Source organism: Equus przewalskii, chromosome 11, assembly GCF_037783145.1.
Source record: "Equus przewalskii isolate Varuska chromosome 11, EquPr2, whole genome shotgun sequence".
Classification (NCBI taxonomy): Eukaryota; Metazoa; Chordata; class Mammalia; order Perissodactyla; family Equidae; genus Equus; species Equus przewalskii.
Genome location: NC_091841.1, coordinates 22211072 through 22230052, shown reverse-complemented (window position 1 = coordinate 22230052; position 18981 = coordinate 22211072). Strand labels below are relative to the sequence as shown.

The 18981-nt window shown below is 51.4% G+C and overlaps 1 protein-coding gene across 11 annotated transcripts in view; it reads right to left on the bottom strand.

Moving 5' to 3' along the window:
* Positions 1 to 18688, bottom strand: part of CD6 (CD6 molecule) — a 42000-nt gene extending 23312 nt beyond the window's left edge. For all 11 annotated transcript variants that reach the window (XM_070564042.1, XM_070564043.1, XM_070564046.1 and 8 more), the window contains exon 1: positions 18453 to 18688. In XM_070564042.1, the coding sequence (XP_070420143.1) occupies positions 18453 to 18513 (61 nt within the window). In that variant the 5' untranslated portion in view covers positions 18514 to 18688. The remainder of the gene's footprint in view (positions 1 to 18452) is intronic.
* Between the last annotated feature and the right edge of the window lie 293 nt (positions 18689 to 18981).

The window sequence follows — 18981 nt, the reverse complement described above, 5'->3', positions numbered from 1 at the left end:
AGTACGAACACATATATGTGATAGGCATGTGTGCATGTGTGTATAGTCGGTGGAAAAAGCAATTCTAAACCCAAATGTACAAGATGATCTTATCCTTATAAATATAATGCATAGAAAAATGGCCAGTGATGCCTTATAAAGTTGAAGATGCTCATACCTGGATCCCCAAACCATACCTTTCCATATATATCCTAGAAAAAAATTCTCCGGCATGTTCATATGCAGACATATATTGCAATGTTTATAATAGAAGAAAATTAGAAGCAATCTAACAGCCTGCCAGCAGGCGATAATTAAAGGTACTGTGTTATATTCACAGACCAGATTATTTAGTTAAAAGAATGAACAAGATCTATATCTGTCCACTGGATAGATGTTGAAAACATAATATATGGAGGGAGAAAAGTACAACAATATGATATGTCCAACGTGATACAACTTATATACAATAGAGCATAGGTACCAATACCATCTGTTGGGTCTTGATACATTTTGTGTAATAAAAACATAAACAGGTGGAAGAGAAGGGTACACATGCCACCCTTGGAGCATGAGTGCTCTGAGGAGGGAGGAACAAGGAAACATTTCAACAGCATCTGTATGGTTTTCTTTCTTATTCATATAGATCCGAGCAAATGTGGCAAAACTGTCAATATTTCTTAAATCTGGGTGGTGGGGCTGCCTAGAGGTTGTTAAAATACTCTCAATACATTTCTGTGTGTTTACAGTGTTTCTCTCTGACAAACTGTCTAGAAGATTCCATAACAAGGTAGTAACAGCAATTATCCTGGAAGGTAGCATTACTGGTAAGATTTTTTCTGTTTTTCTGTATTTTCTAAATTCTGTAACAGTTGTACTTTATATAATGGTAGTGATGAAAATAAAAATGACAGTTTTTTAAACGAGAACATACATGAAAAACATTGTAAATTGCTGGAATCACCTCAGTGCCCCCTGCCAATGATTCTCATGTGCTTCCACGAGTTTTTAAGTTTTAAATTCTTTAATCTCCTTCACAATGCTCAGAGGAAGGTATTTTCATTATTCCCACTTTGCAGATGGGGAAATATAGGACCCGAGAGGGAAAGGAACTTTCCAGAACAGTAGGGCAAGCAGGGATTTGAACCCAGATAGAGGGCTTCCTGGGGCCCCTTAATTACCACCTGAGGAACACCTTGGGGCCCTTAGTAAAGCTCAACAAATCCTAGTTCGCGTTATTATTATTAATGGACGTCTCTGTTGCTCACCTCACCTCCATCGACATTTCCGGGGCCGTGCCCATGGCCAGGCTCGCTCTGGGCTAGGCCACGGGAAGGTGGAGGCGGGGGAGCCCCAGGCCTGCCTTCAGCCCAGCGTCCACCCAGGTGCCAAGGGCTGACCTGAATCCCGTCTCTCTGTGCTAGGTGCAGAGAGAAGCATGAACAGTGGGCCTGAGGAAGCCGGAGGCGGGAGCGTCCAGGAAGTTACCCCAGGGGAGGTGACCTTGGGGCCCGGCCTTGACGGTCAGGAGCATTTCCCCGGGGCGGGGGGAGGGGGGGGCCGCAGGTCCCCGTTTACGCAGGACTTCCTCTGTGCAGAGTTCTTCATATTCATACACATTGTCGTACAGAACACTCATCACAACCCTGTGAGGAGATGCTGAGATGAAACCCGTTTTACTGACAGAGAGGCTCAGAGAAATTAGGTTACCAGCCTAAGGGCACAGAGCTTGGAGCTGACAGAGCCCGAATTCAAATCCAAGTTTGCTCTTCAGACTCACTCTTTCCACCGGATTAGGCGGCTGCACGAGTGAGAGGAAGCAGAAGGGCATTCTGGGTGGGGGGCACGGCGTGAGCAAAGGCCTGGAGGCAGAACAGGACCCGATGTGTTAAGCTAGAGACCTAAATATGTGAAATTCAAGAATAAAATCCCCCAGTGTGTGGCCCTCTGTGCAAAGGGCAGGGCTGGGTTTCTGGGTTTCAGAGGAGGCCGAAACTCTGCTGGGCTGCGCAGGATTTTCCGGGGGGCCTGTCCCCACCCACCGGCTCTTGGGAGGGACTCTGGTTCAAGTCTCCAAGAGCTGCTGGAGCAGCAGTTTCTGGGTGAATGAAGCCTGAGTGTGGGCAAGGGATGAAATTCCCCCTGACCCCTGGGGGCGATGCTGACACCTTTCTGAGGTGGCCTAAAGCCCCCTTCTGAGAAGGGCCCCCTTGATGTCAGGCATCCAGAAGCCGTTGGAAGTCATCACATACCTCTTAGGAAGGTAACACAGCCCTTCCCCCTTCCCAAGCAGGTGAAGCTTCAGGCTGGGATGAGAACATCTCCTGGGGGCAGCGGGGACAGCCCTGACGCACCCAGGCACATCCCTGTGCCCATCGGCTCCACGATCTGAGGGTCCCCTCTCCACCCACCACCCACCTCATCCATTTAAACAAATCCAGGCCCCAGTCCAGGTTCAAAGGGGAATCTGGGAAGGCACTGGGGATGCTCAGCCTGACTCTCCATGGCCACCTGGTGTCACTAACAGCTGGAGGTTGGCAGTGGCCCATGGCCACATGGCCAACTGGACAAACTGGACCCATGGGTTCAAGTTCAGGAAATAAATTTGGGTCCCCTTGAAAAGAAGTGGCATCTGAATGCCTATGCTCTGCCCTGCTTTATACACACAGCACGCATTCTCTTACTGATCTCCCGCAGTGCCCAGGAAGTCTCAGTTTTCCAGATGAGAAAACTGAGGCTCAGAGGGAGGAGATGACTTGCCCAAAGTCACAGTGACTTAGAGGCGGAGCCAGAATAGGATTTCGGGTGACTTCAGCTTTCTCTAAGTGCAAGCCCACATTCTTAGCCATCAGGCCTTATGGTTGCCCCATATGCTCCAGCATAGGCCACATCTAGGGTGCTTCTGAGGTGGCTCAAAGTCCTCTTATGTTCCTGCTCATCTTGACCCTTAGTCAAGGTGGTGTCATTCATTCATTCCTCACTCTCAGCCGGGCCCCACACCCTAGTGTAGGATGCAGATGTGATTATGATCAGGTGTAAGTGCTAACCCTGGGGTCAGAACAAAGCACCCTGAGGAATAGAGGTGGGAAGGAATAACCGACTCCAAAGAGCAAGGGACAATTGGGACGGGTTTTAGAGGATGAGTAGGAGTTCTCTGGGATGAGAAAGTGATGGAGAGACGATAGCCCAGCCTTCGCCAAACAACCCGGGAGACCTAACTTGCACCTTCTCAGGAGGTGAGTGGGCTGGGAGGACAGATCATGCAGGGCAGTGACCTACCACTCTCTGTACATCCCCTTTCTCCCTGCCAGGGGCTGGCATCACAGAGCTTCCCCAGCCTTCTTTGCAAAGATGCTTCAGCTCTGACTTAACGCTGGGAAGACATTGGTGCTTTTTCAGCCCCTGAACCCCCAGGATGGCTAAGATCTCTGGCCAGTGCCTCTCCCCACGGTGCCAAGTCTTTAGGCCTTCAAACTGGGGCTGAGTGTTTGGTCAATGTCATAGGATGATGGGCCCTTGAGAAGTTCTGCAGAGGTCTGAGGGGGTCATTCCAGGCTCTGGAAACCAGTACCCACTGCTCTGGGATGAGAGTATGGCTCAACCAACTGACCTTGCACCTGCTCACTCCTAGCCCCATCCCACCCTCTCAATCCACTTGTCAGGCTGGTGACTTTGTTTCTAAACTCCAGAGTCCTGGGGAGCAGAGAAGCCAAGAAGCCACCTCCCTAGGGCTGGGGACAGCACGGCACAGCTGGAAGCCTGTGGGCTGTGACATCAGATTGATGTGGGTTCGAATCTCATCTCTTCCTCTTAGTGCCAGGATCTGGATTTCTTAACCTCTCTGAGCCTCTGTGACTTTGTCCACAGAAACGGTGATGTTAATACCCACCTCTTGGGGATCTTGGGAGATTGCAAAGGAAAATGAGCACCACAGGACCTGCCTCTCAATAGTCATTCTGGCAACACCCTTGCACAATTCCTTACTGTGGTTCTGAAGCCCCAGATACCCCCAAACTGAAAGTGTTTTCAAACTTGGTTGGTGGCAAGACCTGAACTGATATGAGGCTGTTCACGGTCTTTGTTTATTCCATGTGGTATCAAAAAATCATATGTTTTGCTGCAGAAATGTTCAAGACTTTGATTCCAGGGGCTGACCAGGCCCCTGCTGAGACATTACACAATACACAATATATGCGCCAAGTCACCTGTCTAAAATCCGACCATTCCAGTTTCTGAATTACACCCAGCCCCACAGACTCCAGAAAGAGATTAAGGGCCTGAAATGGTTTTCTGTATTTGCCATGAAGAAGTAGGTATGTGGGCCAGTTCTCAAAATTTGAGGCCAGAAACACTGCCTTTCATCTTCCTCTCTCCTCACCGTCCCTAATGGAAACCCTCCTCAGAAAAGAATCTCTTCTAGAAATCAAAAAGGAAAAGACAAGCAGTAGAATTATGGACGAAAGGCCAGAACAGGCCCCTCGCAGAGCAGGAAACACACGGGACCCATAACGTATGAAAAGCATCCAGCCTCACAGTGATTAGAGAAAAGCAAAGAAAGGCCACAGGGAGATACTGTTCTACCCCCACTACGTTGCCGACAATCAAGAAGTGCGGGAATGCTGAGTGTTGGTGCCAATGGGGATCGACAGGGGCTCTGAGCATTGCTGGGGGGAACGAAGTTGACCCAAAAAGTTTAGAAAATATTTCCAGAGTCATGACCCAGAAATTCCACTCCTGAATCACGCACACGCACACACACACACATTGGTGTGGGTTGAACTGTGTGCCACCAAAAACGATATGCTGGACTCCTAGCCTCCCACTGTCTCAGAATGTGACCTGATTTGGAGAGAGGGTCTTTACAGAGGTAGTTGGGTTAAAAGGAAGTCATTAGAGTGGGCCCTGATCCAATAGGACTGGTGTCCTCGTAAAAAGGGGCAATTTGGACGCAAACATGTGCACACAGGAGAAAGCGGTGTTAACAGGAAGGCAGAGATGGGGAGGATGTTTCTACCAGCCAAGGAACACCAAAGATTGCCAGCAAACCCCCAGAAGGGAGAGAGGCACGGAACAAATGCTTCCTCACAGCCCTCAGAAGGAACCAACTCCACTGACAGCTTGATGTAGAACTTCGCCTCCAGAACTGTGAGATGATAAATTTCTGTTGAGCGTGCAACCGTTTGTGGTACTTTGCTATGGCAGCCGGAGGAAAGGAAGTCACACTCATATTTGCAACAAAGGGTGCCTCCAGGAGGCAAGAGCTGGGGTGAGCCCACGGGAGCTTCTAGAGAATTCTGGGAGGGAGGAAGGGAACCCGCAAGATGGTGGATACGCGCTTCCTTCACGTCCAGATTGCCAGAGTCTAACTTCGTGGGACCGAGTTTTGAGGCTGTGTTGACGTGACTAGAACAAAGACAGCACCCCCACCAGATGCAGGGGACTAAAAATTATCTAGAAGGGTCTTCATGGAGGGCTTTAGAGTCCATCTAGAGGGTAGAATTGAGGAGCTGACAATTGGGTCCTACTCATTTCCCCTCAGAGAGGTTCGAGAACTTGCCCAAGATTGCACAGGAAGTGCTGGAGCCTGGAAGCGAACGCTGATCCCTCGGACCCCCAAGTCCACGTTCTCCCAGCTGCCCTGACAAATATTCACCAAAACCAACACAATGCCCGGCCACACACCCACCTTCGTGCCAATGAGACTAGACCCCCGTGGTACCCCAGAGACGCACAAACTCCCTCCTTCAAGAATGAAAGGCCGTGTTGTGTGAGGGTGCCGGGCGAGATGGCTTTTAATGTGGTCGTTCTAACGTTTTTACGATAAGGATGACTAATGTTTACATCGTGTCTGAATTTTCAGCTGGAATCGGGTGGGAGGAACAAAGAGAGATGTAGAATTGAGACCGGCCACGACTATGACCTTGGGTAAGCCCCTGCCCCTTTTTAGGGTCTCAGTTTCTCCATGGTAAAGGGGGTGGGTTGGGCCAGTTGGGGTCTGACCGCCAGAGAGGAAGGGGGGGCCTCCGTTGCCTCTGACTGCCTCTGCTTGTAGGATGCTGGCTAGACAATGCCTCCCTCCCTCACGGCACAGCCCCCCACTGGGCCCACTGCCCCCCCAACTCATCCTCCCACCAGTTAACACACTGTTTCCCAAACCTGACAATTTAAGATTCCAGATTAGACAGCATTGAATCACTCGGGAAGCAAATCAGTCCTTTTCCAATTCTCCCGTCCTTGGGATTCCAAGTCTCATTGTGGCCTTGCTCAGCCTTGAACACCTAGCACTTTTTATCCAGGGGAGAACTGACTCCAGCTTGGGTGGCTGGCTGGTTAGCGACACCTCTGTCCTCAGCGTCCTATTCGTTTACATGGATATGTGCTATTTATTGAAGTAACATTGGTTTGAGATATACAATAGTGATAGAAGATTTCTAGGTTAAAATAAACTTATTTAGGTTTAAATCTGGAGTTGATGGCAAAAAATATTTGTTAAAAAGTCATATGTGCATAAAGGGCAAATCAGATCACATCCTTTTATACTTAAAACTCTCCGATGATTTCTCATTTCCCTTGGGTTAATTCCAAGCCCTTATGTGATCTGTGTTTCCTGACAACTGCCAACCTCTCCAGCTCCAGCTCCTCCACATTCCCCCTCTCTCGGTAATCTCCTCCAGCAGGTCAACCACATTCCTGCCTCAGGGCCTTTGCACCTGCTGTTCCCTGGCCTGGAATGTTCTTTTCCCTGATCTCAGCATTCCCAGATCATCTTGGCATTTAGATCTCGGCTCAGATGCTCTCAGAGGCCCTGCCTGGGTCCCCATCCTGGTCACTCTGGGTCTTCTTTGCTTTATTGCCCTCGTTGCACATATTCCTTTCTGATATTTTAAAAATGTACTTACTCATTTGTCTATTTTCCCCATGAGAATCTAAACTCTTTGAAATCTGGGGCTTGGTCTCATATCCTCAGTGGCTGAAAACAGTGCCCAACATGCAGGAGGAGCTCAACAGATGAACGGCAAGAACTGTCACGGCAGAGGGAAAACGGGCCCTGCAGCAGAGAGGAGCTGAACCAAGCTCCAACATCTGAGACGAAGCAAGATGGCGGCCCTCAGAGGCTCAGCCCGAGGGAGCTCCCGCCTCGGCCTCATCAGCCCCAGCATTCCAGGCACTGAGCCAACTGGCTCTCACCCACTGAGCCGGCAGAGAAAGCCAAGTCAGCAAGCACAGGCGTAGGAGGAACGATGGAGTTCTAACATCCTCATTAGAGCCGGTCAATATAACTGATTGAGTCCAGAATCAGCAATAATGTTACAACTAGTGGGTAAAGCTTCAAAGGGGACCAAAATATTTACAAATTCTCAAAGAATCTCCCCCGAGATAAATATTGATTCAAAAGAGAAAGAGTGACTTTACCCCGCAAAAATCACCTTAGCCGAGCAATCAAGGTTAGACCACCAGTAATGGGGAGGCTGACCCCACCGGCCTTTTGTTTCTCAAAGATTGGCACCTGAGCTAACATCTGTTGCCAATCTTCTTTTTTTGTCTTCTTCTCCCCAAAGCCCCCCAGGACATAGTTGTACGTCCTTCTAGTTCCTCTATGTGGGACGCCACTCCAGCATGTCCTGAGAAGCGGTGCCACGTCCACGCCCAGGATCCGAACTGGAGACACCCTGGACCGCCGAAGCGGAGCGTGGGAACTTAACCACTCGACTACAGGGCACTCGACCACGGGGCCAGCCCCTAAGTGGAATTTTCTTTTGCCTTAAAGGACGTTATTGAAACTGGCAAAATCAGGAAAAGGCCTGTAGATTACCTAATGGTATTGTGTCGGTGTTAATTACCTGATTTTGATAAGCCTACTGTGGTTCTGTAAGAGAATGACCTTCGTTGTTTTGAAAAAGACACAATGAAGTATTTAGAGGAAAGAGACATTATGTCTACAACCCACTTGCAAACAATTCAGGAAAAAAGTAATAGAAAAACAGAGAAAATGATACAGCAATTGGGGTAACCTGTTAGCATTGGGGAAGCTGAGTGAGGAGCATATGGGACTTGCAACTTCTCAGTAAGTCTGAAATGATGTTGAAATAAAATGTTGAAAAAAGAAAAAAAGCAGAGAAAAGGAAGGCAGCAGCTGAGGACCCGGGAGCTGCAGAGACGGTGCAGGCAGCGTGGCTGCTGGAAGCCAGCTCCTTCTCTCACTAAGCTGACATTTCAGAGACCAATCAGGGTCACCTGTGGTCACCTCAGGTCACATCAGACCACAGCCCTCCGCTGCCATCTCCCCATTGCTGCGGGGAGCTGAGGACACACCTGGCTTGCACAGGGGCCCCTCCACGCCCTTTTGGGTCGTGCAAAAAGACACCCCGGGCACAGTCTGCAGATGCGGCTTCTCACCCCTCTTTGTGACCTTGGGCATCCCCCTCCCCACTCTGCACCTCAGTTTCTTCCTCTGAAAAGTAGGAGCAGATGACCAGCAGCTCTCTGCGGTTTCTTCCAGTATTTATCAGATAAATACTGTCATGATATTTTTAGAATCTTCTCTGGGGAGTGCAACACATTTCTCCAAGGAGCTTAATTCATTTGGCCAGTGTGTCTAGTTTAGTTTAGCCACAGGAAGGAGAGAAAACAAGTCTTACAGAGCAGAGTGGTGCCTGGACCTCCTCCCCATCCAAGGAATGCCCCCCCCCCCACCCCCACCTCTGTCCCTGGCCAAGCTCAGTTTCCAGGTACCGTTCCCAGAACAGGAACATCTCAGCAAAAGAGTATACTGAAGCGTAGATAAAATCCTCCGCCCAAACTGCATTCAGAAAGAGGCAGCTGGTGGGGGTGAGTTGGACCAGGAGATGACTCTGGTCTCAGTTTTGCCAGCAACTGGCTGCTCGGCTCAAGCTCTCTGAGCATCAGTTTGCCCTTCTGTAAAATGGACAGAGCCATGCCTGGCTCTCTGCGGGGCTGTGAGGACACAGGGACTTCACCTCTTCCTCCTCCCGGGCTCAGGGCTCAGTAGGTGACTTCCAAGTTGGGAGCAGAGTGCTCAGATGGGATCCCCAAGACACCTTGAGAAGCGCCCAGCTCTGAGGCTCCTCCTGTCTCACACAGCCTGTGTCCCCACACTGCCCTGGTCCCCGGCCCCATGCACAGACTCCATTGGCATCTGCTGGCATTGCCCAAAGAGCCCAGCCTGGCTCAAGGTCATGGAGGAGGGGTGGGGGGTGGCATGGGAATTCATAGGTTGGACCTTCTACCCTGCCCTGCCAGTGCACAGTGGAGACCCAGGGGCACCCTCCTCGCAGGGCAAAGCAAAGAGATCAATTTCCCAAGATGGGGCTTCAGTCCAGCATCTCCGAAGGGCACCACAGCTTCCTCTTCAGCCCATCAGCCCTGCCTCCCTGCCCAGGATGGCCTCCCGGAGGCTCTCTCAGCTGCCATTTTGAGGCTGAAGGCAGTCGGGCCACAGGAGTCCACAAAATGGCGGGCGGAAACCTAGGTTTCTTTTCTTCTCCCTCTGCTGTCCCCGTGAGCTCCTGCCCCGGCCCCAAACCCAGCAGTAGTTGTGGCCAAGGAGCTGTTTAGCACCCTAAGAAGGCCTGTATCTCCCCGAGTACTTCACAGACAACATCTCATGGCGCCTCATCCCAACCCTGGGCTCTGGAGGTTACCATTGACCCTGCTTTATGGCTGGGGAAACTGAGGCTCCGAGTGCATGCTTGGGCAGAAAGTGGCTTCCGACCCCGGAGCACCTTTGAGATTTTTTCCCCCAGGTTCCACGACAGCCCTGCTGATGATGGGCGAGGTGAAAAGTTCCCAGAGAATGGGGAGACCTTTCCTGCAGAAATCTTGAGGTGGGTGGGGTCCCCACTCTGCCCATTTTCAATGGATTTGGACTCCTAAGACCAAAGTAGAGCTCTATGAGCTGTGTGTCTATTAGCTGGTCAATCTAGGAAAAGTCACTTTGCCTCTCCGAGCCTCAGTGGCTCAATCAGGAAAATGGGGGTCATAATTTGCACTTCATAGGGCTGCGATGAGGAAAAGGCAGGTTCATGAGTTCACGTGGTGCTGCCCGGGAGGCCATTCTCCTTGTGATTGCCCAGCTAACATTTGAAAATGACGTTTTGTGTGCACACCTTCTTCAGGCCAGTCGCTGTGCTTGGCATTTTCCTATAAGCTCCTCGAATCCTCCTGATGCCACAGTCTGGATGAGTCAGGAAAAGAAAACAGCCTGGACCTACCTCAGCTCCTTTGGGAATTGTGGCCCCACCCACCCAACATGCCCTGGGTGGGCGGGCGTGGAATGGCTGGTCAGCACTTCCCGGCAGCCAGCCCCTCTGGGGCTTGCACCTTGCCTGTCTCATCTCCAGACTTCTGCTCAGATGGGTCCTTTTGCCTGAAATGCCTTTTTTTTCCCTTTGCTTTTTATTTGGAAATTATAGACGACGAGAAATTGCAAAAATAGCACAGGGAAGTCCCGTGCACCCAGCTTCCCCTGATGGTGACTTCTTATGTAACCAGAGTAAATGACCAAAACCGGGAAGTTGATATGGGCACATCACCAGTAGACTATCTTCCCAGTTTTGCATACACTCATTTTTTTTTTTAAATGTCTTGGTGCCTAGGACGTTTCTGCTGTCCTTCTCTGTAGGCAAAGCCTCTCGTCCTCCACGTCCAGCCCCTCTGAGACAGCGACGCCCCCTCTTCAAGAAACTCAAGCTCACTCTCCTTTGACTCCCAGCTCCAGAGGGAGTGCAGCCCAGGGATGGGGAATATGGGTTTTGGAGACCTACACATACGGATTCAAACTCAGCATCGGCCACCAGCCTCGGACAAAATACAGAGCTTCAGTTGCCCCACCTGTAAAATGGGGTCAATTGCCCTAATGTCGGAGTGGGACAGGATGAGCATAGCTGATGCTCGGCAAATGGCGAGTCCCCTGCGATGGATGGTGGCTGTGGTTGTCATCAGATTGCATCTGTTGTCACGCCCATCCCAGGCTGACTCGTAGGGTTTCACCACCTTCTTCACCTTTATGTCTCATATCTCTGTGCACGGGGCCTGGCATACAGCAGGTGCTGAATAAATGTGACTAGATGGAGCCCCCTGCCAGGCCAGCTTTCCCGTGGCTCATGGGGCCTCTTTAACTGCACCCTCGTTGACTCCTAGCCTGGGTGGGCAGGGTAAGTGCAGGGCCAACCCCATGAAGACTGGGCCACATTGAATGCCCTCTGTCTCTGAGAAGTCTCCCAGCGGCCCCAGGACCCAGAGGCCCCTCAGAGCCGTCCCTGGAGGCGGTGGTGAGGCTGCAAGCCCAGAGGGTGTAACATCTGGAGATGCCCCATGTGTGAATGGAGCCCCGAGGGCAGCCAGCCAGGAGACGAGCCAGGCCACTTTTTTTCTGGTAGAAAGAGCACTGAGCTGCCAGTCAGGAGACCTAAGCTCAAAGCTTGGCACTAACTAGCCGCACACTTTGACAGGTCTCTCAGCCTTGCTAACCCTGGGTTTTCTCATCTATACAATGGGGTCATCATGTGGGTAAACGAGCTCATTGTGCAAACAGCCATATGTTAACCACGAAATCCTGTATTCACACAGACGAGATCTTTGTCCTCGCTGTGCAACATTTATAAGCTAACATTTTGAGCGCTGCTATGTTCGGGCATTTTCAGATGCGTTGTCTAATTAATTTCCAGAACTTGGTGAGCTGGGTGTTTTTATCTCTAGCATGCAGGCACAGAGAAGCTAAGAAACAAGCCCTGGGTCACACAGAGCCGGGATTGGAACCCAAGTCCGCCTGACGCCAGGGTCCATGATTCCACACAGCAGGACACAAGCTGGGTTACCATGCTGTGTGCATCCTAGGGCTATTTTCTAACAGCTGGCTCTCGGCTCCTCCCAGCCAGCTGTCCCACGCCACAACCAGTCAAGTCTCGAGGAACATACCGAGATGACAAAGCCTGGCTCTTTAGTGTTCAATTCGCCCATTTTTCCCGTGAAGAAATGACGGCCAGAGAAAGGAAAGACGCTGCCCAAGATCACCCAGCAAGCTAGAGCCAGAGCGAGTCCTGAAAATCCTTCCCCACCTCGCCTCTCCTCGGGGTTCCTTCTCCTGCCCGCAATGCAGGGGCTCCGTTCCCACAGCTGAAGCGGGGGACATGAGTTTGGGCACCATCCCCGACTTGAAGGCTCAGGAAAATCCAGGGGCTGCTCAGGGGGCCTGGGGATAGCCTGATACACAGCCCTCAGGTCCAGGTCGTCCCCACAGAAGGGGAGCAGGTGGCTTCCCCAAGCTGTGTCCCGTAAGGAGGGCAGACTGTCCACCCCATTGTCCTCCCTCTGGATCAGTGTTTCCAGAGTGTGGAGCACACACCCAAAGGTTCGAGAAACCACTCAGGTGGTCACTGACATGGCACCAAATTACACGACAAAAATTGTGCCACTCCACTCCCCTTTCAGGCTCCTGGATTACTTGGAGGAGGAATCTCCCAGGGGGCTGGTCCTCACGCACCTACAACCCTCCCGTCTGGGCACAGAGGAAGCAGCAAGCATCGGGCTAGAATGGAATGATATTGTTTTCTTTCCATTAGGTTTATTTTCACCATTATTATCATTACGGTGATTTATAATGGTTTCCCTTTAAGGGAGCAATATAAAGTCTTTTCTAAAAATAATGTATTTACACTTTAAAAAATCAATTAAGAGGGGTCGGCCCGGTGGCGCAGAGGTTAAGTGCACACGTTCCGCTTCGGCAACCTGGGGTTCACAGGTTCGGATCCCGGGTGCGGACATGGCACTGCTTGGCAAGCCATGCTGTGGTAGGCATCCCACGTATAAAGTAGAGGAAGATGGGCACGGATGTTAGCTCAGGGCTAATCTTCCTCAAAAAAAAAAAAAGCTAGAAAGAGGATGCGGTCAGTTGTCAGGTAGATGGCAGCTTTAGCAAACACTGGGAAGGGACAGGAATGAGGGATGCTGGGAAGTTCAACTCTGGGTAACTCGCTTTGCCCCGACCTGGCTGGGGGGGACTGGGGGGTGGACAGGTGCTGAGGGTGGGATGGAGGGTCTGGGGAACCCTGGGCCTTGGGAAACAGACCGCGGTCTGCTCAGCACAGGGCTGAGCACCAGGCGTGGGAGTTAGTTGGTGGTTTCACGGCTGTGGTCCAGGCGGGGTTGGGGTGGGAGGGGTCTTTTCCTCCAAGCCCGTGTCCCAAAGTCTCAGCTGGAGCCACCTGCACATTCCTCCTTGTCTCAAGGAGAAGGCTGATTCTTCAGCCTCAGAATCTGACGGCTAGGGGCCCAATTTAATTCCTGAGCTTTCCTATAAGAAAATGAAGCTAGAGCGAAGCCGGCCTTGATAAGCGCAGGCGAATGAGAGAGGCCGTGGGCATCGTTTCTCACTCCTTCTAGATCCCTCTGTAATCATCTATGTGAATGACAGTCCCAGCGCCCTAGGAGCTGCTTTGTCCCACATGACCACTATGGTGACAGCCATGATAAATGTCCCCTCCAGTCACTGCCCTGTGACCAGGGAGCTAGATTAAGCCAAGAGAAAAATGCAGATGCCTGTCGTATATTACTTATACATCTTATGAGATATAGTCTTGCCAGGCAAGAAGAATGTGAAAAAAAAAGAAAAAAGAGGAAGGGCCAGCCCCGTGGCCATGTGGTTAAGTTCTCACGCTCCACTTAGACGGCCCAGGGTTTCACTGGTTCGGATCCTGGGGGCGGACATGGCACCTCTCATCAGGCCATGCTGAGGCGGTGTCCCACACAGCACAACCAGAGGCACTCACAACTAGAATATACAACTAAGTACTGGGGGTCCTTTGGGGAAAAGAAGAAGGAAAAAAAAGAAGATTGGCAACAGATGTTAGCTCAGGTGCCAATCTAAAAAGAAAAGGAAGAAGAGGAATAGAGTAGTAAACGCGTTTGTTTGATTTAATCTAATCAAGTGGGGAAGCCCCCTGGGTTGGGAGGAGACAGAGGATTATGTTTGCATGACTCGGACCCAGAGGCCGTGGGTCGAGGGACCAGCCCCATCAGAGGCCATGGGCGACCAAAGAGGGCCCTGCATGTGGTCAGCAGCACAACAAAACCATATCTTATATTTTGGCAAAAGAAAAAACAGGCAGACCTCATCTCAGTCCACAGAGATGGAAATCCAACCCGCTCTGGATAACCCAAGTTACTCGCAATGGTACAATTCTTTTCTCCTTGGTACGTGGCTTGTAAGCCCAGGAAGATTAGAATTTAAAAAATAAGAGATGATGAAATAAACAAAAACCCATAGTATTTGTACATTTGCGTTAAGATGGGTCAAGTTCTGTGTCAGTTTATAAAGTTCTGTATTTGTGAGGTTTAAGAACACTTGACCCCTAGAGTTTCTCGTGTTTGTGAGTGAGTAATTGACCTTAGCTGAAATTTTAAGTTGAAAATTTAAGAGAATTTGACAATGTCTTTAAACATTAGTAGACTATTTATGAGAACTTAATGTTCTCTTTGTTTACAACTTAGGTTTTTAGATCTGTAAGCCTTCTTTGAAATCCTTGGGAAGGCTTTGTTTCTTAGAGGTATTTGAAGCATTTATAAGAAAATCAAATTTATTAAATTTCTAAATGCAGTGAAGAATTCTAAGGCAGGGTGATCCAAATGTAATGCAAGCTACATATGTCATTTTAAATTTTCTAGTAGCCATATTTTTAAAAAGTCAAAAGGAATAGGTAAACTTAATTGTAATAATACAATTTATTTAACCCAACTTATCCCAAATATTATCCTTTGACATGTAATTCACATAAAAGTTATTAACGAGATATTTTAAATTCTTTTTTTGAACGCATCTTCAAGATCTGCTGTGTATTTTACCTTTTTTTTTTTTTTTAAAGATTTTATTTTTTTCCTTTTTCTCCCCAAAGCCCCCCAGTACATAGTTGTGTATTTTTCGGTGTGGGTTCTTCTAGTTGTGGCATGTGGGACGCTGCCTCAGCGTGGTCTGATGAGCAGTGCCATGTCCGCGCCCAGGACTCGAACCAACGAAACACTGGGCCGCCTGCAGCGGAGCGCGCGAACTTAACCACTCGGCCACGGGGCCAGCCCCTGTGTATTTTACCTTTCCAACACATCTCAATTTGGACTACCACATTTCTGACACACATTCTAGTAGCTCCTGTGTTGGACGTCAAAGTTCGAAGGGAATTTAATTAACATTTGTAAGTGGTATTTATCATTTAAGGAACTCCCTCCGTTCAACCTGATTCGTTGAAATATTAATCAAAGACCCCTTGAGAGTCATTGTAAAAAATTCCTTGACTTATAAAGAAAATGAGGTGTGTATATTGAACTTACGAGTTAAGAAAAAGATTTTTTAAATTTGTTAATTTAGGAAACTTTTTTTTTTAAGTAACCACAAATAGCTTTATCAGTGCACAGCTGCAGCCCTTAGGACCTTGCCGACCACAGTCCAGATGGAGTTAGAGCCAGCAACCTCGGCGCTGCCCTGGCGGGAAAGGCCTGGTTCTTGGTTACTGCATCGCAGGCAGCCTTTCAGATCAGACAGAGCCCTCGGGGTGGTCTGCCCAAAGCGCCCCGTTCCTCGGACAAGACAACGGACGTCCAGAGCGGGCGAGGAGCGCATGGTGGATTCAAGGTCAGCTCGGACGATGCTCCCGTCTCCCGACCCCAGCCCAGCCTCCCCAGTCAAGGGCTTCTAGTTCCTTCTTTCTGCTTCTTCATCCCCATCAGACAACCAAGGCACAGAACTGCAGAGGAGGTGGACAAACTGGTCGTGGACTCAGACGTCCAGGGAGCACCAGCAGAGAACTGGAAAGCATAGGTCCCCAAGCTTCAGTCTTTGCCCTGGTCCTTCAGTAACACAAACCAAGCCCTGACCAGAGGCCAGCTCAGAGCCCGGGCCAGCAAAGCAGCTGTGTGAGGCCCAGGATGGAAGCCTAGAGCTGGGATGGACAGGGGAGCAGGAGAGGGGAGGCCTGCCCAGCACGGAAGAGCCATGGCCGGGTCTACTGGGCCCAGGAAGGCCCGACTCCACCCGCCTGTGGTCCCGGGGCACCGCCTGGTCACCCCAGCAGGCTTCACACGCAGCCCTCGGCGTGGAGGCCCTGGAGCTTCCTCCTGGCCTCATTCTCCCCGCTCCCTTGTTTCCCCCCCTTGTTTTCCTTTCTTTCCTTTTCTTTTTCTCCTTGGAGGCCCTCATCTCCTTTCCCCATCCTGTTCTGCCCAATGCACCGATTTGGCCCAGGAGAACCCCGCAAACAGATCTGGGTCCCTCTTGCCCTCTCAGGGGGAGCGCCCTGCTGGGGTTTGGGCCGCTGGACCACGGCGGCGAGAAAGAGAGCCGCTCAGGCAGGCCCGGAACAGCCTGGCCCCGCGAGAGGCTGGCTCTGCCTCCACGCCCTTGGCTCCTGGGGGACTTTGGCTCATATTTCTTTCTGCCTGGAACACCCTTCCTGCCAGGCCATATTTCTCAGCGGTCGGACACACACCACCAGGGACCCTCAGGAGGGGTTAAGGAAGCAACATTCACTGCCATTAAATCGCATAGCGAGGAGACATTCTCTGCTCAAAGTGTTTTCAGTCAAGAAGAAAATAACAATGGGGAGCCGGCAGGTCTTTATCACCCCCCTCAGCATCCCGTCCTTGGGAGGGCAGGCCGGGGCTCCCACTCATGGGGCCCTTCCATCCTTTTCCCCTTTTGCTGGCACGTACTAAACACTGGTTTTCACCACTATTTCTTTTCAAGCCTGCGTCTACCTGTTATTTATGGCACAGGATGTCAGTTTTCCATTTGCAAGAGTGACATAAAGTTTCCTTTCAAACTAAACCTGTATTAAGAACAAGTGAGTCAACCAAATATAAATGCAGTTTTGAAAACACGGAGTAGCTAACCGTGCTGGGAGTGGAGTGGGGCGGGGGGGGTGTCAGGGCGCGACGTGAGAACTGAAGTGCAGGGACCCGGGCTCCAGGGCCCTGTCCCTCCACCTTCCTGAGCTCTGTCCAGGCCCTGGGTTCTCCTACCTCCCTTTGGGCACCATCCAAGGTCAGTTCCCCAGCCCCTGGGCTGGCTGAGCGTCGGCTCTAGCCCCGAGGGCACCCAGCATCCAGATTAGCCTCTGGCTCTCATTCCTGCCCAGAGGCCATGGAAGCAGCTCACCAGAAGCCCTGGAAGGGGCAGGAGGACAGGCAGCCTGCCATGCCAGGGGCTGGCCAGCAGAGCTTTCAGCCCCAGACTGAATTCTGAACCTAGGCAGGTGGCGAGGCCTTGTGGAGAACAGAGGGTGGCGGCAATGGGGACAGGGAGAGAAAGAACCTGTCTCTGACCATCTGTCCGTCTCAGCTCAGGCGCAGAAGCTGGCTGAGCTCCAGGTGCTCCTGGAAGAGCCAGAGAGGCAAAGCTGACCCACACGGGGCCGGAGGCACGCGCATCCCTGCTCCGGAGCTAACTGGCTCTCCCTGCACCAGGGTGAGGTCGGAAGGCTCAGAGCACATGCCTCTAGATCCAGGCAGCAAGAAGAGGCGCCCCAGTATAGCTCCCCAATGCTCCCAGTCCTCCTAGCTGGCTCAGATGCCCCTCCTGATGGGGCCTTCCGGGGTCTCCTTCACACCAAACTGAAAGCATTTGGCATCTCCACTGCCAGGTGGACCCAGACTCCCCTGGCCAAGAATTCTGTTTTCAGACCAGCCCCTCCATCCCCCAAATGTGAGGGCCCAACCGCGGCAGAATCTCTTGCATCTCTGGGTGCCCCCCCACCTCCAGCTCCTGCCAGCTTAGACCCTGCCCTCAGCAGGGGCCAACAGCATCTGATGAGCGCAACCCAGTGTCCAGAACTTCTGGCCACCTGATGTCCCAGCCCAGGTCACAAGGGTGCCCTGGCACCCAGGGGGGCTCAGGATGGCGGACAGGTGGCCCTCAAGAGTCTTCCTGTTCATTTGTGCCCTAAACTACTTCAACGGGTTTTTCCCGACCCACCAGTGACCAGCTGTCCTCACTCCCCTTGGCTTCCAGAGTTCTGTTTCAGGTCCAAGCCTGGCAAGCCCAGAACCTCAGCTTTGGGGTTGAAAATACAATCACCCATGGTCCTAATTCTCTGGAAGGTGAGCCATTCCTTCCTGAGAGTTGGCAAGAAATGGGGATGCAGGAGTTCCTGAGCCCATGGGTGGGAGACATCACCATCCTCAGAGCCTGGAAGCCCGTTAGTAAGACACCACGCATCCTGCCCACACCATCTCACCCTCGGGGGTCCTCCTGGCACTGTCCAGGCAGGGCCCCAGCCCCCGAAGATGGTTCCTGTACCCTCCCTGAAACCCAATGGCTGTTGGCACAGCTGGCACCTGCCTGGTACCCGAGTACAGTCTTGGCTAAAAGCCTTCAGAAAGGTGAGCGAGAGAAAAGAACCAGACAGGGGCCCAAGAGAGCACGACCCAGGTCCTCCAGCAGCAGCACAAGAAGCAGGATAAGGGGTTACCTGAGAGGGTTGGCATCAGCCATCCAGCGATCACGAGGAAGAACCACATGTCTGGAGCCATCTCAGACTGCTACGCGTGCCTGCCGGCAGGAAGCAACATCCTAAGGCCAGGAGGTGGGCACGGCCGCAGAGTGCCCCCCGCGCCCGCTCTGCTCTTTGCTGCTCCTGTTTGTATCTTTCCCTCCGCTGCTCTCTCTTGCACGCATGCGACCAACCCCAGCCTGCGAGTGTCTCTCACGCCTCTGTGCTCGACTTGTGGTTTTGGTCTCCAGGAAGTCAGGTTGGTATTATGGGGGCTGCTGGGGAGATCCAAGCTGCCTCTGCCACAAGCCCCCCAGGCCTGGCTTAACCCCAAGGGTCACGGAGCAAGACACACGCGTACACACTCAAGGGTCTCCTAAGAAAAAGGAAAGCGGAAGGGACACATCTCGTTTCTAGATACCTGGCACAAAGTACATACTCAATTAATACATGTTTGCCGAGTGAATGAGTGACCCACGGTCTGTCCTGCTCCGTGGAATCCTGGGAT